This window comes from Urocampus carinirostris, chromosome 7 (assembly GCF_059441175.1).
Source record: "Urocampus carinirostris isolate Australia breed hairy pipefish chromosome 7, RoL_Ucar_1.0, whole genome shotgun sequence".
NCBI classification, from domain to species: Eukaryota; Metazoa; Chordata; class Actinopteri; order Syngnathiformes; family Syngnathidae; genus Urocampus; species Urocampus carinirostris.
Window position 1 is genome coordinate 20,352,491 of NC_142355.1, and position 26,843 is coordinate 20,379,333.

The 26,843-nt window shown below is 38.5% G+C and overlaps 1 protein-coding gene across 1 annotated transcript; it reads right to left on the reverse strand.

Annotated features, from left to right (window-relative positions):
- Positions 1-901: 901 nt before the first annotated feature.
- LOC148362611 (protogenin B-like) lies at positions 902-26,671 on the reverse strand. The gene is made up of 19 exons (XM_088340074.1): positions 26,548-26,671; positions 24,946-25,245; positions 22,681-22,825; positions 22,447-22,580; positions 22,078-22,374; positions 20,103-20,262; positions 19,775-20,022; positions 18,060-18,224; positions 15,859-16,164; positions 11,865-12,050; positions 8,363-8,458; positions 8,103-8,289; positions 7,453-7,580; positions 7,165-7,335; positions 5,960-6,142; positions 5,625-5,748; positions 5,413-5,542; positions 5,230-5,337; positions 902-2,971 (listed from the first exon to the last, which is right to left on the reverse strand). Exons 1-19 carry the CDS (start codon positions 26,600-26,602, stop codon positions 2,645-2,647), a joined length of 3,450 nt encoding a protein of 1,149 aa, XP_088196200.1. The 5' UTR covers positions 26,603-26,671; the 3' UTR covers positions 902-2,644.
- Positions 26,672-26,843: the final 172 nt, after the last annotated feature.

Here is a 26,843-nt window from a genome sequence, read left to right on the forward strand (position 1 = left end):
ATCCTCAGTAGGGTCGCAGGGACCTCGACTATATATATATATATATATATATATATATATATATATATATATATATATATATATATATATATATATATATATATATATATATATATATATATATATATATATATGAAAATCATTTTTAACATTTTATTTCTTCAACCTATTTTTTTTTTTTCCCTTTAAAGGTGGGTTTGTGTTGTTTGAGTTGTATTAAAAAGTTTAAAGAATATTTTCACTATTAAGTATGTGTTAATAAATCCCAAATGTGTTCAAATAGCCATTATGCTTTTTTTCCCACCAAGCTTATCTGCTTTTATCTTATTTTTAGCAAAGCTGTTTGGTTCAAAACACATTAGCAAAAACAAAGTTGGGAACAGGAAGGGAGGAGGGTGGAGAGTGATTTAATACTCATCCCCGCAGTGTTTTGTTAGTGTAACATGAAAATGGTGAAAGTAAGAAAAGACCTGTTTCAAGTGCAGTCTGAATGACAACACAAACCCCTAAAAAGATGCAAAAAAGACACAAGCATGTCTATGGAGTGAAGAGCTTGAAAGAGGCTACAATGATGACACAAGCCGAGAGATGGCAGCAGCGTGTAAGAGTTCCAAATTTTGTACAGCGCCTTTTCAGTCTTGTATTTCTTTTCTAATCTTGTTGCAGACAATGTTACCTACTTAGTTATCAATAATTAAAACAAAGTATTTATATTTATATAATTTTGGTTGACTTGTATGCATTATTTTAAATACACATTTCCACATTTTTGTATTTAGTGTTTGAACTTAATTTATTCCCAAAATCAAAACAATTCTTTCAATTTCTGGTCATAAATTCACAGTATTTTGTTCTCTGTTGAATACTCACGTAAGTACACACTGATTACAGAAACAAGGGATCTTTTCCAAGAACACTTTTATTCATCATTTGCAGAGTATCAAAAAGTCGGTTGCAACATCCCAACCCATAAAATACTTTCTATTGTTGCACTCTTTGGGTTAAAAAGTATTTTGGTATGCAAAAGCTTGGAAATCAGATAAACCATAAATTAAATTAACAGTCAAGACTACTCACTAAAATCTACATTTGGCACCTGAGTCAAGTCTGAAAATGTATCTGTATTATTCAAGTTAACATTTTTCATAAGATGAGTAATAATGAAGAACACGGAAAATCATTGAGAATGACACAGCAGTTATTACGATGGAAAATGCCATACAAAATCTAGTACACAGGATTACAAAAATCTTAAAACATCAAAATGAAACATTTACAGCTAATTCTCATGGCGTTTAAATCAGAAGTTTAGAAATCTTAAGTAAAACAAAACAGAACTTAGTCAAATGTTTTTCTATTCATCATAACCGAATGAAAACTATGGCACATTTAAATTCAAATTGTGTAAATCAACCCAAAGAAAATCACTAAATTCGAGACTTAAAGGTTCTTTGGTTAAGATCATTTGTATTAGAAATATATAAAAATTGATTATGTTGCTCTTCACACACATTGGGCTTCCATTTTGATAGTCGAGATTGCCACACTGCCACACCCAGACAGCAAAATATCATAGAGGCGTCAATAACAATTCCCTACCCATCACGTAGGTGAGCGGGAGTGCTGGGGGAGGTCGGTGTTAGATGATGTTCGCCCACAGAATGAATAACACCATCTATCACCGGCAAGACACACTGGATCAATCTATCCTGTAGGCCTCATCTCGCCAAGGATCAACTGGATAAAAAGCGGCACCCAATGTGAAGAAAAAGACAACTCTTTGGATAATAGCATCAGCGTCACCTCTGCGCTTAGCAATGGTCTCAAAGGCAAATGGAACACAAGCTACAGGAGCTTGCGCTAAAGCTTTCGACGGACTAAAGTTTACATCAAGAAAAGCATTCGAACCAGCATTTGGAGAGTAATTCACATCGATGGCACGTAACAGTATTTTTTGGCAAAGACACCTTTCATGTGAATTTTTTTGGTTGCAAACTCTTTGGGTATAAATGTCTTTGGGTCGAGTATGCAAAAAGCTGTTCCTGCAGTCAGGGTGTGTTAAAGCTTTGTGATCAGTGCACTAAAATGTCCAACATCTCACACAACCTGAATAGTTTGACACTACCTAATGCACTTATTTTTCTTCTGTCAACACTACACCGCAAAAGGTGGGCGGGAAACACAAGCAATGGATAACAAAAAGCTGTTTCAACCAAAAAATATATATAAAGACTCCGATAGAAGATACAAAATGTGGTTTCACATACCGTATGAGATGGGGAAAAAAATCAAAGTGGAGACAAATACTGAGGTAGAAAAATCAAGCTCCAGTGGAAAAACAAATTAAATATCACCAAATGGATCACAGCACGTTTGAAAAACATTCATAATGGGTGAGCTTTGGTTTAGTACAGACGATTCCGCAAAGACCAACAGGTAGAACGTCGAAACAAAGAAACAAAATGTGTCGTGATCAACATTCATGCAAAATCCTGAGAGGTAGATCTGACGAAAAAGCTCCTTTCCTCCATCACAGCAGCTGACTTCCTGATTCTCTGTGCCACAGGAAATAATCTGAGGGCTCACACCAGGAAACAAACGAGGTAGAAAAGGTCATTTTTGGAGCTGAGGTCTGAACGGAGTGCTAGCTGCAGTCCGAGGTGCAGAGTTGCCGAGTGTTGTCCGGCGCCAAGAGGAGATGGAAAGCGCGTTTGTCGTCTGGCTTTGGCTCGGCTGCTCCAAAAGAATCAGACCTGGAGCTACAGCTGGTCGCGGGATTGCTCATTTCCTCGTTTGAGTAGTGTCCCGAGTCTCCTGTTTCTTGGCTGCTCTCGCTGCTTTGAGAGCTCTCGGTGTGGAATGGTCCAAAGAGGATCTCCCGGGATGAGAGAGAAAAGGGGGCAGCACCTGGACGCTCCTCATACTGTAGAACTGTTTTGCCAGGCTCATAAAAGTGCTCCCTCCCCTTGACCTTTAAAACACAAGCATCTCATATGAAAAATATTCATTGTGAAATTTAATGATGAGAAAATAACAATATTTTATTGGAAGTTGTACAGCATTGTTACAGTATCATTTTATAGTACACAACTGTAGCTGTGATTCACAGTATATTGCCGTAGATATATTTAAACGCAAGTAATTATCGAATTTTGTAGTATGGAATTGCACTGGATCACTGGTTCCAGAAAAATGTGAGAATACAGTAAGGTACATTACCTTTGACAAACCCAACAATCATCGGAATATGCTAGTTTCTGAAATGTGGGGAACCCATATCAAATTCACGCAGTTAAATCCACATCGTATGCTAGAGCCAGGAATTGAACCCATTAACTCCGAACTGTGAAGATGGCATGTTAACTTATTAAATTACTGTGTTGCCCTAAATAAATCCTCCAGGACGAAGCAAAAAAATATCTTCTGACATCTGCATCCAAACTTATTTCTGTAGCCAAATGCAAATAACACTAAAATCTTGAGGTGTTATCGATACTGATAGCACATGCCTCAAAGAAAACAACGGTTAAGATTTTAAAAGAAATCCCCTTAAATCCCCATTCATACTTTTATTATATTTCTGTTAGTATTCATTTTATTCAATTGAAATTCACTATTCCTCTAATTTTAGGTTACTAATTTTAAAATGTTCACTAAGGAGCAGGCGATACTGGTATCTGATAACATTGCGAGTAACGATACTCCAAAAAGAATGATATTGGTATAATATAAATACTGTATTTTCATGACTAAAAGACACACATTAAAGTCTCAGATTTTCTTCAAATTGTGTGGCGCCCCCTATCGTGTGGTGCGTCCAGTCTGTGATGAAAAGGGGCAGATGTAAACCAGCTCAGTTGCCTTAGGGTTGGGTGCCCGCCCCAAGACTGAGAGGTCACAGGTTTGAGCCTTGGCCAAGTCATAGACTTACAACATTTTCAGGTGTAATCCAATGTTTTGGTGAGGTTGTTCAAATTTCCATCTAAATGCGACTTGTATGCGATCTCCTGTGACTTCTATACATCTCCCGTGTCAACGCGACAGACCGCTTTTGCAGAAATGGACACGTGACGTCACACGCAACACGTCCGTTGTTTGCGGAGGTACCTATGGATGCTAACGCTCTAGCGTATCTAGCAATTAAAAAGTAATTGTTATCATCTTGGTGCTTTTGTTACATAAAACGGTGTCATTTTTCCATTCGACCAGGACTACGGTGAAGCAGAAACTTCTATTGGATTATAATAAAAAGAATGGATTGTCAACGCATCGGCTAACGTGTCTGCTGTTGTCGGAGCTTTCGCAAAAGCCGGTGTTGTGCCCAAAATTACCCCCCAGGCATGAAATGTTCCCCGTCATACAAACGTCACTAAATAGATTTTGTATCTATTTTGGGGAGGAATGATTGTACAAGGTGCAAATTCAACGTACTTTACTGTTCTGTTACATTCCCCCCAAAAATTTATACAAGGTTGATTTAGTAACGTTTGCTCTACAGGGAGATTTCATGCCGGGGGGACAATTTTTGGCACAACACCGGCATCATTTTTGAGGAGCTGTGCGGCAAAAAGACTCCAAAAGTGAAAAAAGTGAATCTTTTAATGAAGATATAGCGAAGCTGTTCTGGTCAGAAACAGAGTCAAGTCAAGTCATGTATATTTTGTATAGCCCTTAATCACAATGAGTCTCAAAGGGCTGCACAGACCACAGATTATTGCAAACCACAGACTGTGATTACACCATCCCCTGATCAAAACCCTACATGAGGGCAAGGAAAAACTCAAAAACCTCAACATGAGGATGACCAGGCTGCAATGGATGTTGCAATAACAAATAATACACAGATATTGTTAACATAAAATATAGGTTATTCATATGCTATAGAATAGAAGTGTGTTTTGGACGAGAATCTGTTTGATATGGATTACCAGTAAAAAGAAGGGCAGTGCGCCCTATGTCGTGTTAAATACAAAAATAGAACCAGCTTTTTACCACGGTGCGCCCTATGGTCGTGAAAATACGGTACCTTATATCGGTATATTGCCCATCCCTTTTTGACTATTAGGGATAGAGGATTACAGTTGTTACCCATAAGGCTCGACGGTATTCAGTTAAATATTGAAAAGTGGACGACGATACTGTATATTTACTGTAGAAATTACAGAAATGTGTTACAGCGTTCTTCTATTGGGGAAAACTAATTCATAAATACCATATCATGTTACTTACGTCATTTTCGTTCGGGGTGCTGAGATCTTTGTTAAAGAAAAGCCAGCTCTTGCTTTGATTTTTACTCAGGACAGTACCTGCACTATTATTCGACATTTCAGATCCACCCTGAAACACATAAAGTGCATCAAAACTTTGCATTTTTATGACAGTATTTTTTCTCCCGTGTGTTTCTCAACTCACGTTTGCATCAATGAAGTTGGTGCTTATCATAGGTATGAAGGCCTCAACGTTATATGCATGGCACTCATGGGGCAGAGAGGAGGATGCTTCACCGGATGGCACGGCAACAACCTTGTGGCCGGGAGATTTTCTAGAACATATAATACACAATAAAAATGCAGGACAATAATAGAAAAAGTTACAGTTTTGTACTTTGTGACAACTATCAGTACCTTGGTCTTCCTTTACTGATCAGGATCAAGGCACACATTACAATACAGGCCAAGGCAATGCTCACTCCAACTATGATGCCTGTCATGGATCGCTGGTCTATGTGGTAAAGACCATCGGAGAAAACTAAAAAGATCAAATAGACAGTCATTCATCATTTACAATTAATAATGGAGGTGAGCGTTAAGCACAACCGTAAGTCACACACAATTGTAGCCGATGTTTGAAATGATCAAATTAGGTACGTACTTAAATATGAAACTTGTAAACAAATAATTGACAAATAATTTACTAACACTGCTGGTATGAATCAAACGTATAATTATATGAGACTCACCCGTAGTGTGCTGAAAACTATCTAAGTGCCACCCATTTTTGCTGCGCTGGACAGTCCCCCGTTTCATGGTCAGCTCAATGATGTCGGAGAAAGGTCCATCTCCCGCCTGGTTGGAGGCAGAGATCTTCACCAAGTAGATGTTTCCTGGTTGAAGCTTTTCTAGAAGAGCCATGGTATGGCTTCCTGTTGAAAGGATACGAGAAACAGATATCGGTTGTTAGGGGAAACGCTCAACAAATAAAATCTTAATTTTGTCAGTCAGTTTGGACTGTTGTGACTTTAATCAATTTTAAGTAATAAATCAAACCCAATTCTCGTTTATATAAAGAGCATTTTAATGATAAAATAATACATTCCGTTTAATATATTTACACACAAAGGACTTTACATCAGTTTTAACGGCTATAACCAGTCATATCTTGTGAAGAAAACAACAACCCGTTAGCTTATAGCTGAGTTGCCTAACAACACAATTAACTAGCTTTAAATCATTCAAATTAAACTAATAAATTCAAACCCTGAATTTAACAATTTGACAATGTTTCAAATTAACAATCGTTAAGACGACAAATTAATCTAACTAATTTGATTACAGTAATGCCTTGCCAAACGCAGTTTACTTTTTACGGATTCGCTACACGGATCCTGCATTGTGTTCTGCATTCTGATTGGCTAAAAAGCTTCTGTGTTGATTATTCTTTAAAAGTACAGTAGTTCTTTGGAAAAATATAGAAAGGGTTGGTTTTTTTTTGTTTCAGTGAATAGAAGTGTAATTAATTGTAAAATACCTACAATGGTGAAAAAATAAAAATTAAGGTTTCTACATGATGAATTTGCCTTTCACAGGTTCTTTTTAGAACGTAACCCCCACAATAAACGAGGGATTATTGTAATTGCCTAGGCATAGCCTGAGCGGAATACAAAAAACAAGAGCTTGTGGTGTTAATATTAAACATCAATGTTAATGAATAAACACACATAAAGATTTGCAGTGAATAAAGGTAGAAGTATGTAGGATGTTTTGGGTTAAAACTACAAATAATCATATTATTGAGATACAAACAACAAATATGTGACTTTTAGAACCCCCCACAAAAAAAATCTAAATTTGAGGTGATTTGTGCGTTAATTTTTTTCTAATATTACTACAACCATGAGTGTGTACAAGTTTTTAGGGGGAATAGGTTTCATGCTGCACTGCTCACCCTCTCTTTGAATTATTTGCCAGTGTCCAGCCAACCAGGATGTTTGGGAAGCATAGAGTATGGTGTAGTGTGTAACCACCACATTGGGCTCAGTGGGCTCTTTCCAGGACACCAAGGCCGTGTCGTCCTCAATCAAAGTTAATCTGACTCCTGTAGGCGGTCGTCTAGGAGCTGCAGAAGAAGTTTTAACAATTTCAGTATATTTAAGTGAAGAAATAAGACAAATGTAGGTCTATATTCAAGTTGTTTGTGATGCACATTTAAGACAGAATTCCCATCTGCATTTACCTGCTGGGTGTGTGCGGTGGTAAACCACGTGACTCCAAGGGCTCGACATTTGATCCACATGTAGTCGTACCACAAATTCATAGCGAGTGTTTGGATCCAAATTTTGTACCATCACATTTTCCTTAGTACTGTAGAAAGAAAACCGTTTTGAAATGATAAGTTCATTGATGAATGAAGAATAGATAGACAGACAGACAGCCATTGTATCCTTCAATTTTTCTGTTGGTGGCCCACAAACAATGTCTTTTTTTCTCAGGAGGATGAAAAAACATTGTTTTTCCCCAATAATGAAATTATTTTGATTTGAATAACAACCATATTTTTAATATTGACAGATTTGGAAAACGATTACTCTTTTAATAAGTGTACTACTGTGGAAGACACACAGATACTACCCTGAGGGAAGGGGGAAAACATTAATTGTAATGGAAAACTGCTACTTTGACAAAAAGTTCACTTGCATTGCATCAATATAATTTCGGTTGTATTACTCTTGACTTTTAAAAAGTTAAATTAAAAGCCGAGTTTGAGTTCGAATGTAAATTAAATTTGCAAAATATACAGTATTGCCAAACAGTGGAATGAGCATGACAACTATCCAAAATCCCGAATGACACTAAACCATAATAACTTTTGTAACATGATCTTACGTTTGGAGATAGCGTACAGCTGAGGCATTGTTGGTGCCTGAAACGGAGTAGCGGACGGTGTAGCTGATGGCCTTCCTGGTGGGGAAAGTGGGACGGTTCCAACTTAAAGACACTTCAGTAGAATTGCTGGCCGAGATGGTCACGTGATCCGGGGATGGAGGAGTGGCTGCCATTTGGTCCCTTGCAGCTGTATAAGGCCAAATTGATAATGTAAGTCAGAACGGAAACGAGAGCGATTTTCAAACCGGAAATATACTCACAGACACATCTAGGTGTACTGACGGTTTGGTCCGTCTCATAGCCATCGCCGGCTTGACTGACAGCCAGGATCTTGATACGATATCTTCGCCTTGGATCTGGGGAATGTACAACACATTTCACTTTTAGTTTCCGTTTGACTGTAATTGCAATTTGTTGCTACAACTGATTCTTTTCAATTCGCTCAGAATTCACAAAGACGTATTAAGAGTACTTTTATCAGTTCAATTGAGACAATTTTTTAAATGCAAATGAAGGACACAATTGAATTGAATGTAATTTTAAAACCTCACAAGATGAAATTTGAGGTTGTTTTTTGGGGGGCGGACTTTGTAAAGCCAGCAGTATTTATTTCAGACTTAAAAAAATGAAAATGATTTCAATTCGCCGAAGCGTTAAGGGGACAATGTGTAACAGTTTACCACTACTATGTCGCTTTATTGTAAAGTGCAACGACGAGTGCTACAAAGCACAAAAAATAATAAAAATCACAGAGACTCAAAGTGACCAAATCACACCTTTTTTGCCAAGCCTTTCGCATGCTTTTTGTATGTTTTTGTACCCATAGCAGCAAAATAAGGGACAATCATGTGAGCTCCCTCTAGGAGAGGTTCATGCCATGTAAAATAAATACAAATTTCTTGACATTTTTTTTGTTAAAGAAGCATGTATTCTGATAGTTCATGTATTTTTTGCTGATTATGCAAATCAATAACTATTTTGTATTGATGATGAACTCAGAGGTGCTAAATAATACATAATGTCCTTTAAGTTAACACGATAATGCTTTTGAGTTAACACAGGGCAAACAAATCAAGCAAGACACATTTAGCCTCATAATTCTAAAAAGTATTAAAAAAAAATATATTGATATAATGATCAAAAATAAATGAACAATCTTATAAACGTGCATTTTTTTAAAAATACTTGTGTGTCGAGAAATGTGTGCACGTTTTAAATAACATGAGCCTAAAGGGAGTTGACGTCATTGACCCTCATCTTGCTGCTACCGGTGTCCCCAAAACCAAAAACCTTGTGAAAGAGAAGTAAAATTGTTCAGTTTGGTCACTTCGAATCATTATTGTTTGTATTTTTCCTTGTAGCACTCAGTTGCATGACACAATACCGCGGCATCTAGTGGTCAAATATTACAGTTTCCCTTTAAAGCTTTGATGCTGCTTTATCTTTTGAGTCACATAACACGAGGCAAGCAAATCAAGAAACACATATTTAAAAGAGGGGAAACAGAACTAATTAAAGGATAGCACTCGTGTGTGTGTGTACACAAGGGGGATCATAACCGGCCACCCCCAAATAGGACGAACAACCCATTGTCTCCTGTTTTGCCCTAACCTCTAATAATCATGCCTTGCCACGTAGCAAGAGCAAGAGAATGACCAGCCCCATGTAAATGTTTGATTGATCGATAAAATACAATTTTCCTAGAAAATTATTTAGAAAAATTTTAACCCTTGAATGACTCAGATAATCTTTTAAATTAAGAGTACAAACTTTAAAAACTCACGAAAATAAAGATACACAATATGTGTTTGGCCCTAAAGAGCTATTTTTTGCCTTAAATCAGGATCTTTTAAGCCGTGTTAAGATAAGTTTTATGCCTTCCAGTGTGAAAGGTCATCTTATGGGTATTGACCATGGAAGGCGGGTGTCCGGATCCGGTGTGGGGGCTGGGACAGAGGGCAGCCTACAGCTGCTGAGAGCCAGGGCCCAAGGGACCAAGTGAAGGGGGTTTGACTTGGGTCAATGGGTCAGGCTAAGATAGAACAGACGGGTTTTGGGTGAAGGTCTCTCAGAAAGAAAGTGGCCCATTTTGTTTCCCCTCTGAATCTTTTTCCTCATGTCCTTGTTATGGTCTTCAACTTAGACCAAGTGGGGCTCATAAGTAAGAATTGTGCCAGTATACAGTTGCATTTATAAAATATACCAAAGTCAAGTCACATTTATTTGTATAGCTCTTAATCACAAAAAACTATCAAAGGGTTGCACTGACCACTATTACAACATACCTACATGGGGGCAAAGAGAAACTCAATAACTCCGGGATGAAGGAAAATTAAGAAACGTTAAAAAGGAGTGGATGAGGTACCATAGTTAATAGATGCACATAAAAACCCCAATTTGGCCAGAAATTTAAAAGTGCGCCTTATAACTCGGTGCGCCAGGGTACGGTGGATAATATTGAAAATGCATACAGGAATTATAGGTGATTGTGCAACATCTCAAACCTAAGTTGCAAAAAATTGTATGCAACAGGAATTGAACGAAAACAAGGGCGGTGATAGCTATGACACTCAACCAATAGAACACCAGTAGAACAGATGACACACAAGGCATTATAACTTATCTCAATATCACACTATTTCTACTTATAACGTCAGGAGCTCTGATTTGCAAAGTGAACTATGATAGGTTAAATAGTCACTCCATTCTCTAACATTTGTTGATAACCAATAAAAGTTAGAGAATGGAGAAAACAAAGTCAACAAAATATTGTGCAAACTCTTTTACGTATGTATACATATTGAACTGAGAATTTATTGATGCACAGAAAAAGATTTGGAAAGACTGTTTAACCTATCAGAATGCACTCTGCAAATCAGTGTTTCTGGCACTTTCAGTAAAAAAAGTAGTTTCATAATGGGATAAGCTCTTATGCCTTTTCATGTGTCACCCATACCACTGGTGGTCTAGTTGTAAAGTGGCGTTCTCACCGGCACTACTTGAGTTTGATTTCCTTTGCTTTTGATTTCCTCTGCATACAATGTTTAGTGGTTATAGTCGGCCACACTTATTGACTTACCGTCGTCTCAAGTTTATAAGCTGTACAGTCCGGGGATTCTTATATTTGAAAACAAAAGGGTATTTTTGGGGAGTGCACTTTAAAATCTGGTATGCCTTTTCATGCGGAAAATACGTTTATCCCCCTTCTATGATGACTTGGCTGCGATGGATGTTGCAAGTGCATCAACTGACAATACCCTGTCAATATTACATTTAAGTTTACCATAAATCATGCAAAAAGGTCCAGTCAGTTTTAGCAGGAAAGCTGAATCACACTTAATCACTAAAACTCAGATGTTTGTATTGATTATTGAAGGTTTTTTTTTTAACACAAAAAAGCATCCAAAATCTGTCGTCTCATGGCTAAAGGTCAGGGCCTGTCCAGTTCTGACCAATCCCAAGGGTATGTTGCATTTGCAGCTAAAAAAGGGGGGAGGTGGCCGAAATCTGGCTAGGCAGGTCTGGCCCTGAACGCCACACAATAGCCTGAGGGGTAATTATGCATGTTGCTGGATGGGAAACGCTAGTGGGAGGGACATCTGGACCCTGACCTCTAACCTGGGAGCCTGATCCCACTCAATACAGCCAGCAAACTAGAGTTCAGCTTGCATTGATCTATGCGGGGGGAGCCAATGCAAATTCCCCACCCGGCGGTTGAAGAAAGTGTGCAACGGGCTCATTCTAATGTTATCATGCTCTTACCCAGGCCACTGATGATGTGGGTGTAGGTTTGAGCCTGCAGCTGGATGACGGGCTGTTCTGGTTGGCTTTCCTCGTGGTACCGCAGGCGATAGGCAAGGACAGCTTCTGACTCGGGAGCGCTTTGCCAGCGCACCACAATGGAAGTGCAGTTAAGCGGCTCAAGTTGAACAATAGGGGCTGAAGGCACTGAAAAAAAGCACGGAAAGATCCATTAGCCATCCACTCTTGCCGACTATCACAAATAATAAGCTCTGTGTATTGTCCAGCACAGAATGGTAAATAACCCATCCACTCAAGAAATATCACAAATATTAGGCTGTATATTGTTCAGCAATTAGAAACATAGGGAACATGTTGGATTTTTAAATAATAAAACTGCTTTAAAATGAATGACTGTTGGCTTGGGTTTATTACATATAAAGAAAAGGATACTTATGGTTAGGAAATGTACGCAGTGTACACAAACTTTATTATCTGCACAACGCTTATCCTCAGTAAGGTCGCGGAGGTGCTGGAGCCCATCCCAGCTATCTTCGGGCAGTGGGCAGAGGAAACCCTGAACTGGTTGCCAGCCAGTCGCAGGGCACAGAGGGACAGACAACTCACTCGCTCGTTCACACCTAGGGACAATATGGACCGGCTAATTCACCTGACATCAATGTTTTTTTTTGGAATGTGGGAGGAAACCGGAGTGCCCGGAGGAAACCCACGCAAACACGGGGAGAACATGCAAACTCCAAACAGGAGGTTCAAACTCATGACCTCAGAACTGTGCCTCACACGTGCTAACCACTGCGCCACCATGCTGCCCTATCTACACGAACTTGCAACAAACAATTTTTTTTAGTAATTGATTAATTCTAATTAATCTATATAATGTGGATTTGTTGATTTAATTGGATTGTATTTTAAAACAGAACATTGCTACAATTTACAACTGAACAAATAAATTACACATAATTTAGATACTAGTTTGTCTCACAACATGACAGAAAATTGTAAAACAATAGGAATTATATTTTCCAAAGTAAACAAATAGTTAGCGTCAGCTTTCACTTGCATGTTTTGTTTGATGATTTATTTTGCATTTCACATTTCAGACTTGTCAATAATTAAAAAAACATTAAAAATGAATACAACTGATCCATTTTGTAAAGAATATGACATTTAGCAAATCTGATTTATGGGGTTTCAGAAAAAAGGTTTAATTTTGACTGGTTATAAAAATAACTTTGCATAAAAACAAAAAGATATCTAAATATTTACTGTTTACAAGACAAAAATAGGGGATTTTGATCATGTGTAATCCCAAATGTAACAAACAATTTAGACAATTACACTGAGAGGGACGAAAACATTTGCCTAAACTCCTAATTAATTTTAAAAACTGTAGAGCAGGGGTCTTCAACATGGTGCTCACGAGCACTAAGTAGCTCCCTAAGAACACCTGAGTAGCCCTCGGACAGGTTCGGAAATTAGCTCACCAATGATGGGTCATTGTGATTTTCAAGTAATTTTTTTAACTGACATTATGTTTTATTGTTGGACTTAACGTCTAATAATTCCAAACTGGTAATAACATAGTAACAACCTAGCAATAATATGCATTATTATTTTAGAAAAAGTGCAATGGTTAGCACATTCGCCTAGCACGCGAAAAGTCCCCGGGTGGAAACATATGTTGGCTTGGAGAGGGATGGCCGCCACCAGGCTGTACCCAACCAAGAAACACCACAGGAAATGGTGCCTCTACGACCCTAGTGGTTAAATTATCCAACCAACCATATCAAAATGGTAGCCTTTCACGCCAAGCAGTAACAAAAAGTAGCGGATGCATCTGAAAAAGTGAAACTCAAAAATATACACGATTTCTTTTGAAAGATTAGATTTTTCGATGTGTGGCTCTAAAAAGTTTGCAAAAAACTTTGCTCTGGTGGAAAAAAAACTTGACAGAAGACACCAGGATGTGAAAAGTGTCTCCTTTCCCCACCCCACACAGATGCCTGAGGGCCTCTTTTTATGACCCGTGACTAAGGCCGCCCCTTACATCACTGACAGCCGAGGGCAAAGGTTCCCGAGTAACCAACACAAAAGCTACAGGACAATGCTACAAGAACAAACTCTAGACATTCACGAAGAAGAACTCAAAAAAATGGATTGCATGCGATAGAAAAGTTAAGACCAAAAATAAATTTAGTGTAGAGCTTAGTCATAACAGCTTAGGCATTATTGGCTCAGGGAACATATTTTCTAAATAGGCCTATATGACATTCTTACATTGACGAATAAAATAAACTCAGTATTCAAATTACAGCCGTAAAGGGCAATTTTTTTGCTGAGTAATTGTTGAAATAGCCTATTTTCCCCTACTAACAAAGTAATAACAAAATAGTAACAACATACTAATAATAACAGTTGTCTTTTCAGAAATGTATCTCAAACTGGTATATAAATATGTTATACGGCGTTATAGTGCCGTATGCTGGGAGCACGGCAGCAGGCAGAAAAACAGTGCAGAGAGTCATCAACACAGCCCACAAAATCATTGTCTGCTGAGGAACCAACAACATTATAAATGACTAATCGCACACCAGCCACCACCTATTAGTTTCTGCCCTCTGGTAGGCACTATTAGTCCCTTGGACTACCAGGCTCAAAGGCCGTTTCTTCCCCAGGGTATCACCATTTTTAACAAGTGCTCAAGACTAATTATCTATTCATGTAATGTGTTTTTTTGTGTATTAATATCAAACACCTGAAAAGGAGGTTGCATAGGATACCAGGGTTGTTGGTTACTTTGACAATATTCCTCACAGTTGTTCGTTATTTTGACCATTGTATTTTTTATATTGACTGTTATGTGTTATATTTTTGTATTGTATTGACTACTATTGTTACTATTGGCCAATTATGTTGCTCTTTGATATCCACACCCTTCAGGGCGGATCGGCTTTTTGTAAGATTGGAGATTTAATTACGAGAAAGGGCTCAGGAATTTTGACTTGTGATGTTTTTTTTGTGCAGTTCTCTGTTCTTCTTGCAAGTTAAAAATTCATTGGTGTTTTCGCTCCTTATTTTGAGTGTCTACTAAACTATAAACCCATCACATGTTATTGCACTATTTTTAATTGCACTAGAGTTAAGATGCACTTACATCTTAGGCAAGTCTCCAAGCACTACCTTGTAAATATTTTCCCCTGTCTATCATGCCTCTTTTAATCTTATATTTCTTTTTAAGTCTTTATTACATCTTTATCCTGGAGTGCCAGGTCTAATCTCCTTATTAATGATGTTCACTATGTTTTAAACGACAGTTAAGACTATTTCAATTATAGTTTTAACAAAAAAGGCCCTCTCTACTTCAAAAAGGTTCCTCAGTCCTCAATGGTTCCAAAAGCTGCAAAATCAAAACCTGCCTTATTATAATTTCCAGGGTCTGTACACCTTTTACATGACATAATTCAAGCACATAAAAGGTTTTTCAAAACCAATTTCTCCAGTACCATCAAAAGAAGAAATGTGGTGTAAAGCATGTATTTTGCAGAGGCACAAATACATCTGCAATATAATTATGCAATTTCTAATCTTGTGTGTGCATTCCTCAAGACTAGATTTTTAGATCTTGAGTAAATTGCGAATATATTTGTTTTTGAGACATATCTTTCCCCATATCAGTGTCGGGTGAAAATGACCCAGTAAATTGTGGCTTACATTTTCAGTTGCAGGAAATTCATCCCATTACAATTCATTCCCGGGAAACGCTACCTACATTTTTTACATGGTTCATAATAAATCTCCATATTTGATACATAATCCTTGAGTCATCTTAAGAAGCCTTGTTGAGAACTATGGCAACATTTTCAAGCATTTACAAAAACTTCACTGAAAATTCTATACCGTAGAAAACACCTTAATATGAAAGGATTTTGAGTACCCGTACAAAGTCTGTATTTGCCCAGCTATCTCTATGTTTCTCGTTTTTTTTTTTTTTTACCTTTTCGGTTGGATGTTTTGGGCGTGCGGTGGGACGTCCATGCAGATGGCTCGCACCAACCCATGCGGGTGGCTGCGGCCATGCGGAGCAGATAGATGGTGTCTGGCTGCAGGCCCTCCAGGAGATACTCAGTGCTGTTTTGAGGCAGTTCCACAGACACGACCGTGTTGTCTGCCGCCGTGCGGTAGGATAACCTGTACGCAGAAACTCGACCACGGCTCACTTTGGAGGGAAGCTGCTGCCAGCTCACATGAATGTCTGTCGAGTTGTGGCTCATCAGACGGAGTTCTGGAGTACGCAGAGGCACTGGGAAAAAAAAGCATGTGAATATATGAATGTATTGGACATTCAAAAATGTGTATTTTAGAACAGTGGTTTTAAACTTCAGATTCAGAATATTTATTCTCATTGTCAAAAACACCAGTGAAACTTCGTTTGAAGCATTCATTTATCCAATAATCAATAGAAAATAAAAAATCCACGGAATACATATCCATAAATACCCCAAAGCCTATAAATGAATCATTGTAAACAGTGCGTACATGGTACCATCAAACAGCAGCATAAGTCAACATTAAAGTTCAATTGTATCAGATGGTCAACATAATTCTTTTATTAAAGGGACCAAATGTAGTATTTACCTAGATATTGCTGTATAACGTAGTGCAACCAAAAATGAGTGTTACAAAGCAACAGGAAGATTACAAACTGTAGAGAATCGGCGTGACTTCTCGTTTTTTTTGCCCAATTTCACAGGCTTTTGGAGGTACCCGTAGCAGCACGTAAGCTCCTCAATGTGGGCTGTATTGAGTGGGATCAAATGTACGTGGATTTGATAGTTCATGCATTCTTGCTTATTATTTAAATCAATGTTACTAATTATATTATTTTCAATTATTTCCTTTTTTTTTACCACCAGAAGGCACTTAATAATACACAATGTCCCTTTAATAATAGACCTTTGGGGAAACATTTTTTTACCCAACTATTATCACTAGCCAGAAAAATCCGTTCTTTTAAATAATATTAAAGAACGTAAATAGAATGCATGAACAATATATTAACACTTTAATTTAAAGTGTGGTTAAAAAAATAAACAAGTCTTTACCCAGCGCCATCCTAACCTTGTTCGCAGTATTTTGTGACATTTTTACAAATGAATTTTGCTTTGGCATTATTATTATTTTTCCATAAATCTAATCAGAACATCAAACGTCAAACAGTGAAATAAAAAGTGCTGAAGAATTAGCTTTTGTCTGGAGAGCTGGTTTGGCAGTTTTGTTGAATTTTGTGTTTAAATATATAGTGTGGATTTCTTTAAAAAAAAATTGAAATAAATTTCTGGATCTCTGTCCGATAGCTTTTGTTTTATAAAGCATTAGCATACAGCTATTATTTTTAAATATCCAATATTTAAATGACAGTAAGCTTTTTTTAACAAATTGGATGAATTTGCCAAATTCTAAACAACGGGTTACTGTTTTATAAAAAGGTAAGAAAAAAAGAAAAAAAATGGCTTCCGTATTGAATAAATAACAGTAAAAAAGCATTGTGTTTGTATGTTTCAATTCATCTCATCTCATCAGCCGTACCGCTTATCCTCATTAGGGTCGCGGGGGGCTGGAGCCCATCCCAGCCATCTCCGGGCAGTGGGCAGGGGACACCCTGAACTGGTTGCCAGCCAATCGCAGGGCACACAGGGACAGACAACTCATTCGCTCATTCACACCTAGGGACAATTTGGACCAGCCAATTCACCTGAAATGCATGTTTTTGGAACGTGGGAGGAAACCGGAGTGCCCGGAGGAAACCCACGCAAGCACGGGGAGAACATACAAACTCCGCACAGGAAGTCCGGAGCTGGATTTGAACCCACGACAGGTTCCCATGACATGAACTGTGCCGCACAAGCGCTAACCACTGCGCCGCCGTGCTGCCTATGTTTCAATTATAAAATTTTATTTTCAGGAATAGTAATACAATTTTAAAATGCTTTAAAAATGATTTTACATTAATTATTTTTTATGTAATAATCAATTGAACGCATACTCAATTCTGAACAAATGCTTTACAAAAATTAGCATCTGTAAATAAAACCAATATTCCCATTATAGTTCCTGTGTACATAAAGGATTTGTATTGACTAAACAAAAGCGTCAGACTGATTTATTACAAGGGATGCTGCCAGTCTCATGGCTTACCATCCTCCAAGGTGTGCTGACTGACTTGATCAGACATTCGACTGGCTCCCATCGGCATGTAAGCCACGATGTAAAAGCTGTAATTCCTAGCTGGCTCCAGGTCATCGATTATGTAACTGGTGGTGTCGTTGCCAATCACGACTTGGTATTCCTCGTTGTTCAGACCTGAAATTGGATCGGAGATTGGGTTAGGTTTGTTAAAATAAAATTATTGGATTGATTCAGTTGTCACTTCTCCAACGAACAGCAACAAAACAATGGAAAGTAAAACACACAAGGCACTAATCTAGGGTGCAACAACAAATTGATGAAATGGATTAAAATCGATTGGTAATAGGGCTGGCAACGAATTTCATAATAGATTTGTTTTGTCGTTCGATTTCTGAGTCACTAAGCACATTGCGCAGCAGTTTACATCATATGCAGCACGTGTCGGCGAATTGAAAAGAGCTAGATGGAGTGTGAAAGCAGAATTTAAAGGACACTGTAAATTCAACAAATAAAAGATGACCGACATGGAGAAAACAGTGCGACCAAATTCCTCAAAAGTGTGGTAGCACCCCACACTTCACAAAACAAAACAAAAAAATAATGCGCAAGCTTGAGGGTTATGACATGCCACAAGGGCACCACTATGAGACAACATCTAAAATACAAACATATTTGGAGTCACCAATAAGGATGAAGGGGAGCTCAGTTGCAGGTTAAGTCATTACATTATTATGTGTTTGTTGTTTGCGTTTTTTTTACGTGAGAAAGCGTAACGTTAGTCTCCGGTATCTCGCTTGATGCTAGCATTCGCTGGTTAGCGGATTAATCACTGTGCGTAGAGGGGAGGGGGTGAGAGAAAGATACTTTTTATTTCAAAAAAATTATCTTAAGCAGTGTTTATTTGAGCTTTTTAAACCAACTCAACTTGCACACAATGGTAGTAATCACTGTAAAATTAAGCATCAAGTTAAACTTTCTGGCAAAATCTGAGTGATTATTGTGTCCTTGTAAATGTTGCCATAATACATACTATATGTTCTCATCTCATTAGCAAACGGCAAACAATGACAAGATTCATGATAGGAAAGACATCCGGTATGCCACTGCAAGCAGCTGTTTTAACAGAGAGTATCCTCAACATTCTTTTTGGGAACGGTTAAGATGACCTTAAAAAAATGTCCCTTATTTATATCAATATTTTTTAAATCATATACAGTACTAAACATATTATGGATAACTATACTAATGAAGATTGATATATAAAGAGTTTCTTTGGCTGTCATATGTTATACAAGTCACCAGCAATGCTACTATGTGTGTATGTCCACAAACATGATCGTCACTGACATGAGGCCTGTCGATGGTCAAAGACAAAGGGAAACACTTTGAATTATTTTATATTATATAATATTTTGTGGATTTGAGCACTATTTTTCTATCTTTCCAAAACTTCAATATATGAATAAAGAGGGAGGATTAGAAATGTGGTTGTTTGTTCTTAAATCCGACTTGATTCAATAAAAAGATAATCGAGGGATTCATCGATCAGTAAAATAATACTACTTCTTATTTCTGAGTGCCTTCAGGACACCTAAGGTCCCTGTAAACAGAATAAAAACAGTGATATCAATAAAAAACAGAAGTCTTTTTTAATTGTTACTTGCAGCACTACATTTCTTATCTCGTAATATTTTTCCGGCACATCTTTACATAGTAGATCTCACCTTCAGCCTTCATGTAATGGATGGAATAGGCGATAACTCTGTCTGCGTTGTAGAGCGGTCGCTCCCAGGCTAACAGAATGGCCGAGCTTGAGATGGTCTCGGCGTGAATATTTCTCGGCGCACTTGGCCGGTCCTCAGACATGACCACAATCAGGCGAGCCAAAGACAGCACAGAACCTTGTTTATTCTCGGCTGTGCACTGATAGATGGCATCGTCCTCTGGGATGATCTGGGTAATGACCAATTTACTGTGGAAAAAACACACACAAAATCAATACAAGGCGAGAAGCCCTTGAGCTAATTTGTGTAATAAATCTGCATTTAATACCTGTTGTACATCTTAATTCTACCATTTAAATGAACCGCTTCTCCGTTCTTTAGCCAGCTAATGCGAGGTGGGGGAACTCCTTGGGCTTGGCAAATAAACCGGGCTGTGCCGGCTCTTGGACGGGTCTGGCTTTCGGGCCTCTCAATAATAGATGGTGGTACTGAAACAGTGAGAAATAGTTTACGGCTCACGTCGAATGCACACGAACTCCAAAATGAAAGCATTATCAACAACTTATTTTTTTCAAACAATGATTAAAACTATCAGACACCCCGAAAATGAGTACTGGTAGGCAAAAAAAAAAATATTTGTGGGAGCTATGATTTCTTTTTTGTTGGTACAGTTTTTATTCCCCATTTAGTTTTTGTACAATCGAGATTGGGGGCTTTCCACAGATTACATTTAAAGATACAGCCAATATGGAAAATATGTCACTGTTTTTTCAGACAAAATTACACTCTTGTTATGATCACAATTCTCAAAACATGGGGGCGGCAGTAGCTCAGGAGGTAGTGCTTGTCATATAACCAAAAGGTTGCAGTTTTGATTCCCGGCTCCACCTAGTTAAATGTCCTTGGTTTGAATCCCTTATGCCCCCTTCAAGCTTGCATGGCTGACTCAGCTATCGGTGTGTGAGTGTGTGTATGAAAGCCTATGTGTGCAGTACATTCAAAACCGCCTTGAGTTCTTCAGGTAATGGTTAAAGCGCTATAGAAATGCAGTCCATTTACCATGATGGCGATCAATTGGCCTTTTCTGACCATCCATCCATCATCTGCACCACTTATCCTCAGTAGGGTCGTGGGGGTGCTGGAGCCCATCCCAGCTATCTTCGGGCAGTGGGCAGGGGACACCCCAAACTGGTTGCCAGCCAGTCGCGGGGCACACAGAGACGGACAACTCACTTGCTTGCTCATTCACACCTAGGGACAATTTGGACCGTCCAATTAACCTGACATGCATGATTTTGAAATTTGGGAGGAAACCCACACAAGCACGGGGAGAACATACAAACTCCATACAGGAGGTTCGATCTCATGACCTCAGAACTGTGCCGCACACGCGCTAACCACTGCCCCCCCATTTCTGACCATTTTCCTTAAATGATATACTAAAATCCAATATCTGATATTTCAGGTAAAAAAATCTACCTTCTGAACGGGTATTGATAAAGGATTTAGCAATACTGTAAATACATGATTATTACCGGCTAACAGCCACATCCTCAATGGTAGCATTAGTAGCTAGCAATGTGACACAATCATCATGGCTAAATTATCTAGTGTTACCGGCTAAAGTGGTGCACCAAAGCAATGTTTTTTGTCAATCCAGTCTAAGGCACATTAGAAAAAAAAAAAACCCTAAATGCAGGCAGGAAACTTTTTGGGAAAAGATGATCAAACAATCTTTTAAGTTTTTTAGATGACGCTCATCATGCTTTCGCTTTTCGTGATTTAATCAGCAGATCCCACACCTCAATTCAAAGACTGAATTGTTTTGTGAGTAAGTTATGTCAAACAACATTTTTTTCAAGTACTGGACACATGGCAAATAGGGAAGCACAAGTATAACTAATTGTGTGAATTGTAAGGTATTTTCATAGGGATTGTTTTATCCCTGGATACAATCATTTCTCCCCAACTGAATGGTTTGGCCCTGTTTGTAAATATTAATTTTAAGACTTTGCCTGACCTACCATTACATAGTATGTTTTGGTTTTAAAAAAACATGTAAATTTTCATTTATTGGAGTTAAGCTTTTCGTATTTCAAAAGTTTGACTGATGTCAAGCCATAAGGTTAGCTTGTTTCGCCCAATGTCTCGTTTTTTTTAAATATAGTGAATATATCTTTTCATTTGACGCCTTAGTTCCTAAAGGTCTCGTGTAATTTCTATAGCTTCATAAAAGTCCCCACGTGGCGTCCCGTAGAAAGAGAAAGTTTCAAATCATGACATAAAAATATAATTGAGTGTACCTTCCACAGTGAGATTTGCAGCAGCGATGGTGTAATTGCGTGTTCCTGGGGTGGTGGCTCTGCACAGGTAGAGTCCGCTATGCTTGGAATTGACGTCCGTAATAACTAGGTTGCCGTTGCCCAAAACTTTTGCTTTGTATACATCTATTGGTTTACTATCAGCACGGCTCCAGGAAATGATGGGCCGGGGGTTTCCAGTGGCTAGGCACTCTAAAACCACGGTTTGGTAGAGAGAAACTGTCACGTTCTGGGGGCCGGCGATGATTTTGGGTCTTTGACGGTTTTTAGTGCCTGCACCTATAAGAGATGAATGTTTTAACTAAACCGACTTCAGTGAATGTTAAAATTAAATTAGTGTAATGTCATCACCTTGAGTGACTGTCAGCTTGGCCTCGCGACTCTTTTGTCGACTTCCGATGTTCGTTGCAACACATCGATACTGCCCAGCATCCTTTGGTTGTACATTCTGGATCTGAAGAACTCCATTGGGCAATACTGTGATTCTGCAAACAAAGTAGCAGTTGAGTCAAGCTTCTGGGACAAAACTGAAACCTGGATGGCCAAGTACTTTTCATTTTGGGAAATGACCTGAACTGAAAGTACCTTTCTGTTTGTAGCGGCAGTGTGCTTTGGTTAAATTCCCAGGTGATGGTGGCAGGAGGTCTGGATGTGACTGCACACGAGAATCGGCCCACTGAGCCCACAGTCACCTCCATAGGCAATGGGTGAAACAAAAATTCTGAAATACCTGAATACAAATAGAAAATAAAAATCAATGCAAGAAATTTCTTTGAATGTTTGTATTAGGTAAAAATGAGCAAATGGGTGACTTCAATAAAGACGACTATCTACACTGTATGATATTCTGTAAAATGTATTTTGATTTCAATTTTTGTGCATATACTGTGGAAGGCTCTCTTTAAAATATTACCAATGACCTTCACTCATTAGGACAACAACTATAACCCTTCCCCCTGCACATACACGAAACAAGTCAATATCATGTTAAAGAAAATCAATAACTCATTCTCTCCAATGAAAGTCGACAGTTATATCCTGAGCTTTTGAAACAACACATTGAAAAAAAAATAAGACTTGTCATTATTATGATCCTTTTCATTTAATGTCATGATGACATTTTGGTTTGTTGACTGTGTATTGTCGGTTGATGCCCTTGCAACATCCATTGCAGCCTTGTCATCCTGGAAGAGGGATTACCTAATGTGCGATCCCTTCTCAAGAACTCTTAATTTTTCCTATGGTGAGGTTATTCGAGCGTTTCCTTGCCTTTGTGTAGGTTTCAGATCAAGGGATGTTGTAACAGTTATTTGTGCAGCTTTTGAGACTCCCTGTGACTAAGGGCTATACAAATAAATTTGATTGACTTGATTTGTTTTTGAATTTAAACAAATAGTTTTGACACAAACTTTGGATAAATTTCCTGCACAATGCTTTGGCCTGAATGAAAATCTGTGTTGTAAATATGTTATCAAGAACTCTACACGTATAGTTAAGACTAGAAGGGTCTTGCATGTTGATCTGTTATTATTGTCAGCTTAGTAGCCAATCAACGTCTGGGTCAAACAACACAAAGATTTTTCAAGAGGTCAAAGCTACATTCAACCCCATGCTATAGCCTATAGATAGCATTAGAGTCAATTTCTTAATTCTAAACCCATTTAATATTGTAGTTTCGTAGAACAGCAGAATGTCCTATATTCCGACTTTTTTAGATGGTGTGTTCTGTTAGGATTTAAAACAAAAATGCTAATCTGCTATGGAGAGTAAGCTAGCGAAAACCTTCATAGCTAGTTTTAAGAAGAGTGCAATCACTCACTGCGGTGTATTTGGCATGTTCATTCAGAGGAGAAAGTGTCCCACATTCAACAAAAGGCCAGTGCCTGACAGGGCAACACAGGGGTCGATCCAGTGAAAGGGATTGTGTCCTGGGAGCCGGCACGGCAGGCCGCCCCAGTTGCAGTGGCCCTGTGACATCACAAAAGCACTACGCCGCTGACCTCTGAACCCCGGGACCTCTGGACAGAAGGCGAGCGGCAATAGGGGGCCCATCCTCCAACTCCACGCCCACAAATGACCAAAAAACCTTTAACCTCTTCCCTCACAAAGGACTGGCTGCTGGGCTTAAACTGGACTTTTTGGGCGGTTTATGTGGTCCTTTTACGCTTGTTTTTTTTTTTTTTTAAAGAAAATAGCTCTAGGGCTATCTCAGACAATAACTCATCAAGGAACTAGCATAGCAAACACCATACAATACATATTTGCAAGTTGCAACACGTTAAAATACTATTAATTACTGTTACAAAATGTTAACCAAGAATTCAAAATCTCAATTGTGAACAATGGAATAAAGAAGCTATCTCTGCTGGTTTCAGATAACTGTTAGGGATCTACCTCCTCAGACCAATGAACAACATGGACAGTAGATCAGGCCCATTGAAAAGGCACAGCTGTCCTGTCCACTGATATGTGAACAGACAATTGTGTTCAAAACCTAGTCTTTTCTTCTGGGGTGGCCAGGGGTACTCCAAACAAAGCCTAAAAAGGCAAGCGGCCTTTCAGAGATTCCTCTGTGTAGCGGACCATTCAGCATTTAAACAGAGCCATAGCCTGTGGGGACAAGGCCATGCCACTGACCAAACGAAAGCTAAGAGGGATGTTTTAGACTTTGGACTTTTTGGAGAAAAATTTATATTGACACTGATGTACCTAAGGTATGCTTCACACTGACCAAGTCCATTTTAATACCATAGTAATAAGACATAAACTTGCCATTTCGATGAAAACATGACATCAAGTTGAATATTGTCTCATCAATCTGGGTGCGGGATTTAGAAGGCCAGTACTTACTTGCGATAGTCAGGCGTGATCTTTGGCTAAGAATGGCTCCAAATTTGTTTTTGGAGAGGCACTGGTAGAACCCTTCATCAGACTCCTCTTTAGTATGCTTTATCTTTGGTATGTACAGTGATCCGTTTGGTAAAAGCTGGATGTGCTCACTTTCTGCCAAGTGAACACCATTTTTAAGCCACTTGATGGTGACTGGAGGCAGTCCATGAGCCTGGCAGTCCAAGACTGCAGGGTCTTTTGGCAAAACAGTCACATCACTGGGCTCAGTGATGAAAGACAACTCACTAAAACTAAAAACACCTGGAAAAGAAGAATGCACACACCATTAGGGGGAAATGATACACTTAAGACTTAGACCAGTCTCCTTGTAAATATTTTTTGCCTATTTATGCAGACATTCGTTTAATCCTTATTTTCTCTTTGAAGTCTTTATTATGTGTTCAGTCTGTACTGTAGGGTCAAATATTGTTTTTAAGGCCTGCATTATCACACATTTTGCGTCTTTCATTTTGCATTTCAAATGCAATAGAAGTGAGTTTATATATGTGCAACGAAATACAATGTACTACAATAAAAGCATTTACAAAAGTTTCCAATTCCTTCAATTTGAATCATTCATAAAAAGCCAGACATAAGTTTACCAATCTTTAGTCCATATCTTTTAACTGATCATTTCAAATTGTGTACGCCATATAACAATATTTGAACGGGAAACTTGGGGAAAAAATGCACAGCTAAGTATACCGGTAATAAGCAACACTGAATTTACTGCAAGTGTGAAAAGAACTCAGAAAGATGTTGAAAGAATTTACACAGATTATCTTTGCTTTTATTCTACATTGTATATGCTATTGTTAAATGGTCTGAATTATATACCGCTTTTCAAGTCACTGAAGACCTCCCAAAGCACTTTACAGTGTGCTTCACACTTACCCATTCACACACACACTCATACACCAATAGCCAAACACAGCCAGGCAAGGCGCCTATTTGCCTATCGGGGGCATTGTCGGTCTTATGCGAGTAAAAAGGTGCTGCGTTGTGTTTGTAAGGTTTATTGTCGCTTAATAAAGGGACTTGAAATCATTAATGAAGATAACAATTGGTTGAGGTTGACAGGAAGGTGAGTCATAACCATTAACCATGCATCTTGATAACTTAGACCAAATTGCCTAAATGTTCAATGTCCCAAAACAGACAGAAAATGGCAATTGCACAGAAAACAATATTGCAGATAACCATTACCGTTTTAAGAAACTTAAAATGTTTTAAATAAAACTAAATAGCCATTATGAATGGGACGTACTACTGTTACCAGAGTAGAATTCTCGCACAAAGATTTTTACCAGAAAATAAATAAAATTAACTACGTCTCGTTGCCAAGACCAAAACCAAGCAAACAAACAAAAAAATACATTATACAAAATTATATAATTTTAGACACCTTTACAGTTGAAAACACGCTTAACATTTGTTATTTGACATGCTCATAAAGAAACTAAATTCTCCCAGCTAGCCCGCATGCAAAAGCACATGTAACCTAGTCAACAAGGATGAACGCAACATTCCCTTTTGTGTACACTTGTTCGACGAAGCACTTACTTGGTGAATGTAGAAAGACAAGCAAAAAAACCACTTTCATCCTAAACTTCGCCATTTATCCACAGTACAGCCTCATTTTCCCCAAAAATCGAACCCCCGCGCTCTTGCGTGCAGCTTGGAGGTCCGCCAGTTACTATAGTGCTTGCAGAAAGGGACGCCAACAGTTCAGGGGTATCGGGGAATGCCCCCCTCCTTCGCGCTTTCTCTGGTCACGCATGTGCAGAATGACAACAGGACTCAGAAAATCAATCAAATTCATCCAGGTGAAATATACATATCGGGGCGGTGTACTCTGA

Coding starts and splice junctions, on each gene's coding strand:
- LOC148362611 (XM_088340074.1), bottom strand. CDS start 26,602: ATGGCGAAGTTTAGGATGAAAGTGGTTTTTTTGCTTGTCTTTCTACAT. Junction 7,581..8,102: donor GCTGTACGCTATCTCCAAAC/GTAAGATCATGT, acceptor TTCTTTCTACAG/TACTAAGGAAAATGTGATGG. Junction 5,749..5,959: donor TAGTTTTCAGCACACTACGG/GTGAGTCTCATA, acceptor TGATCTTTTTAG/TTTTCTCCGATGGTCTTTAC.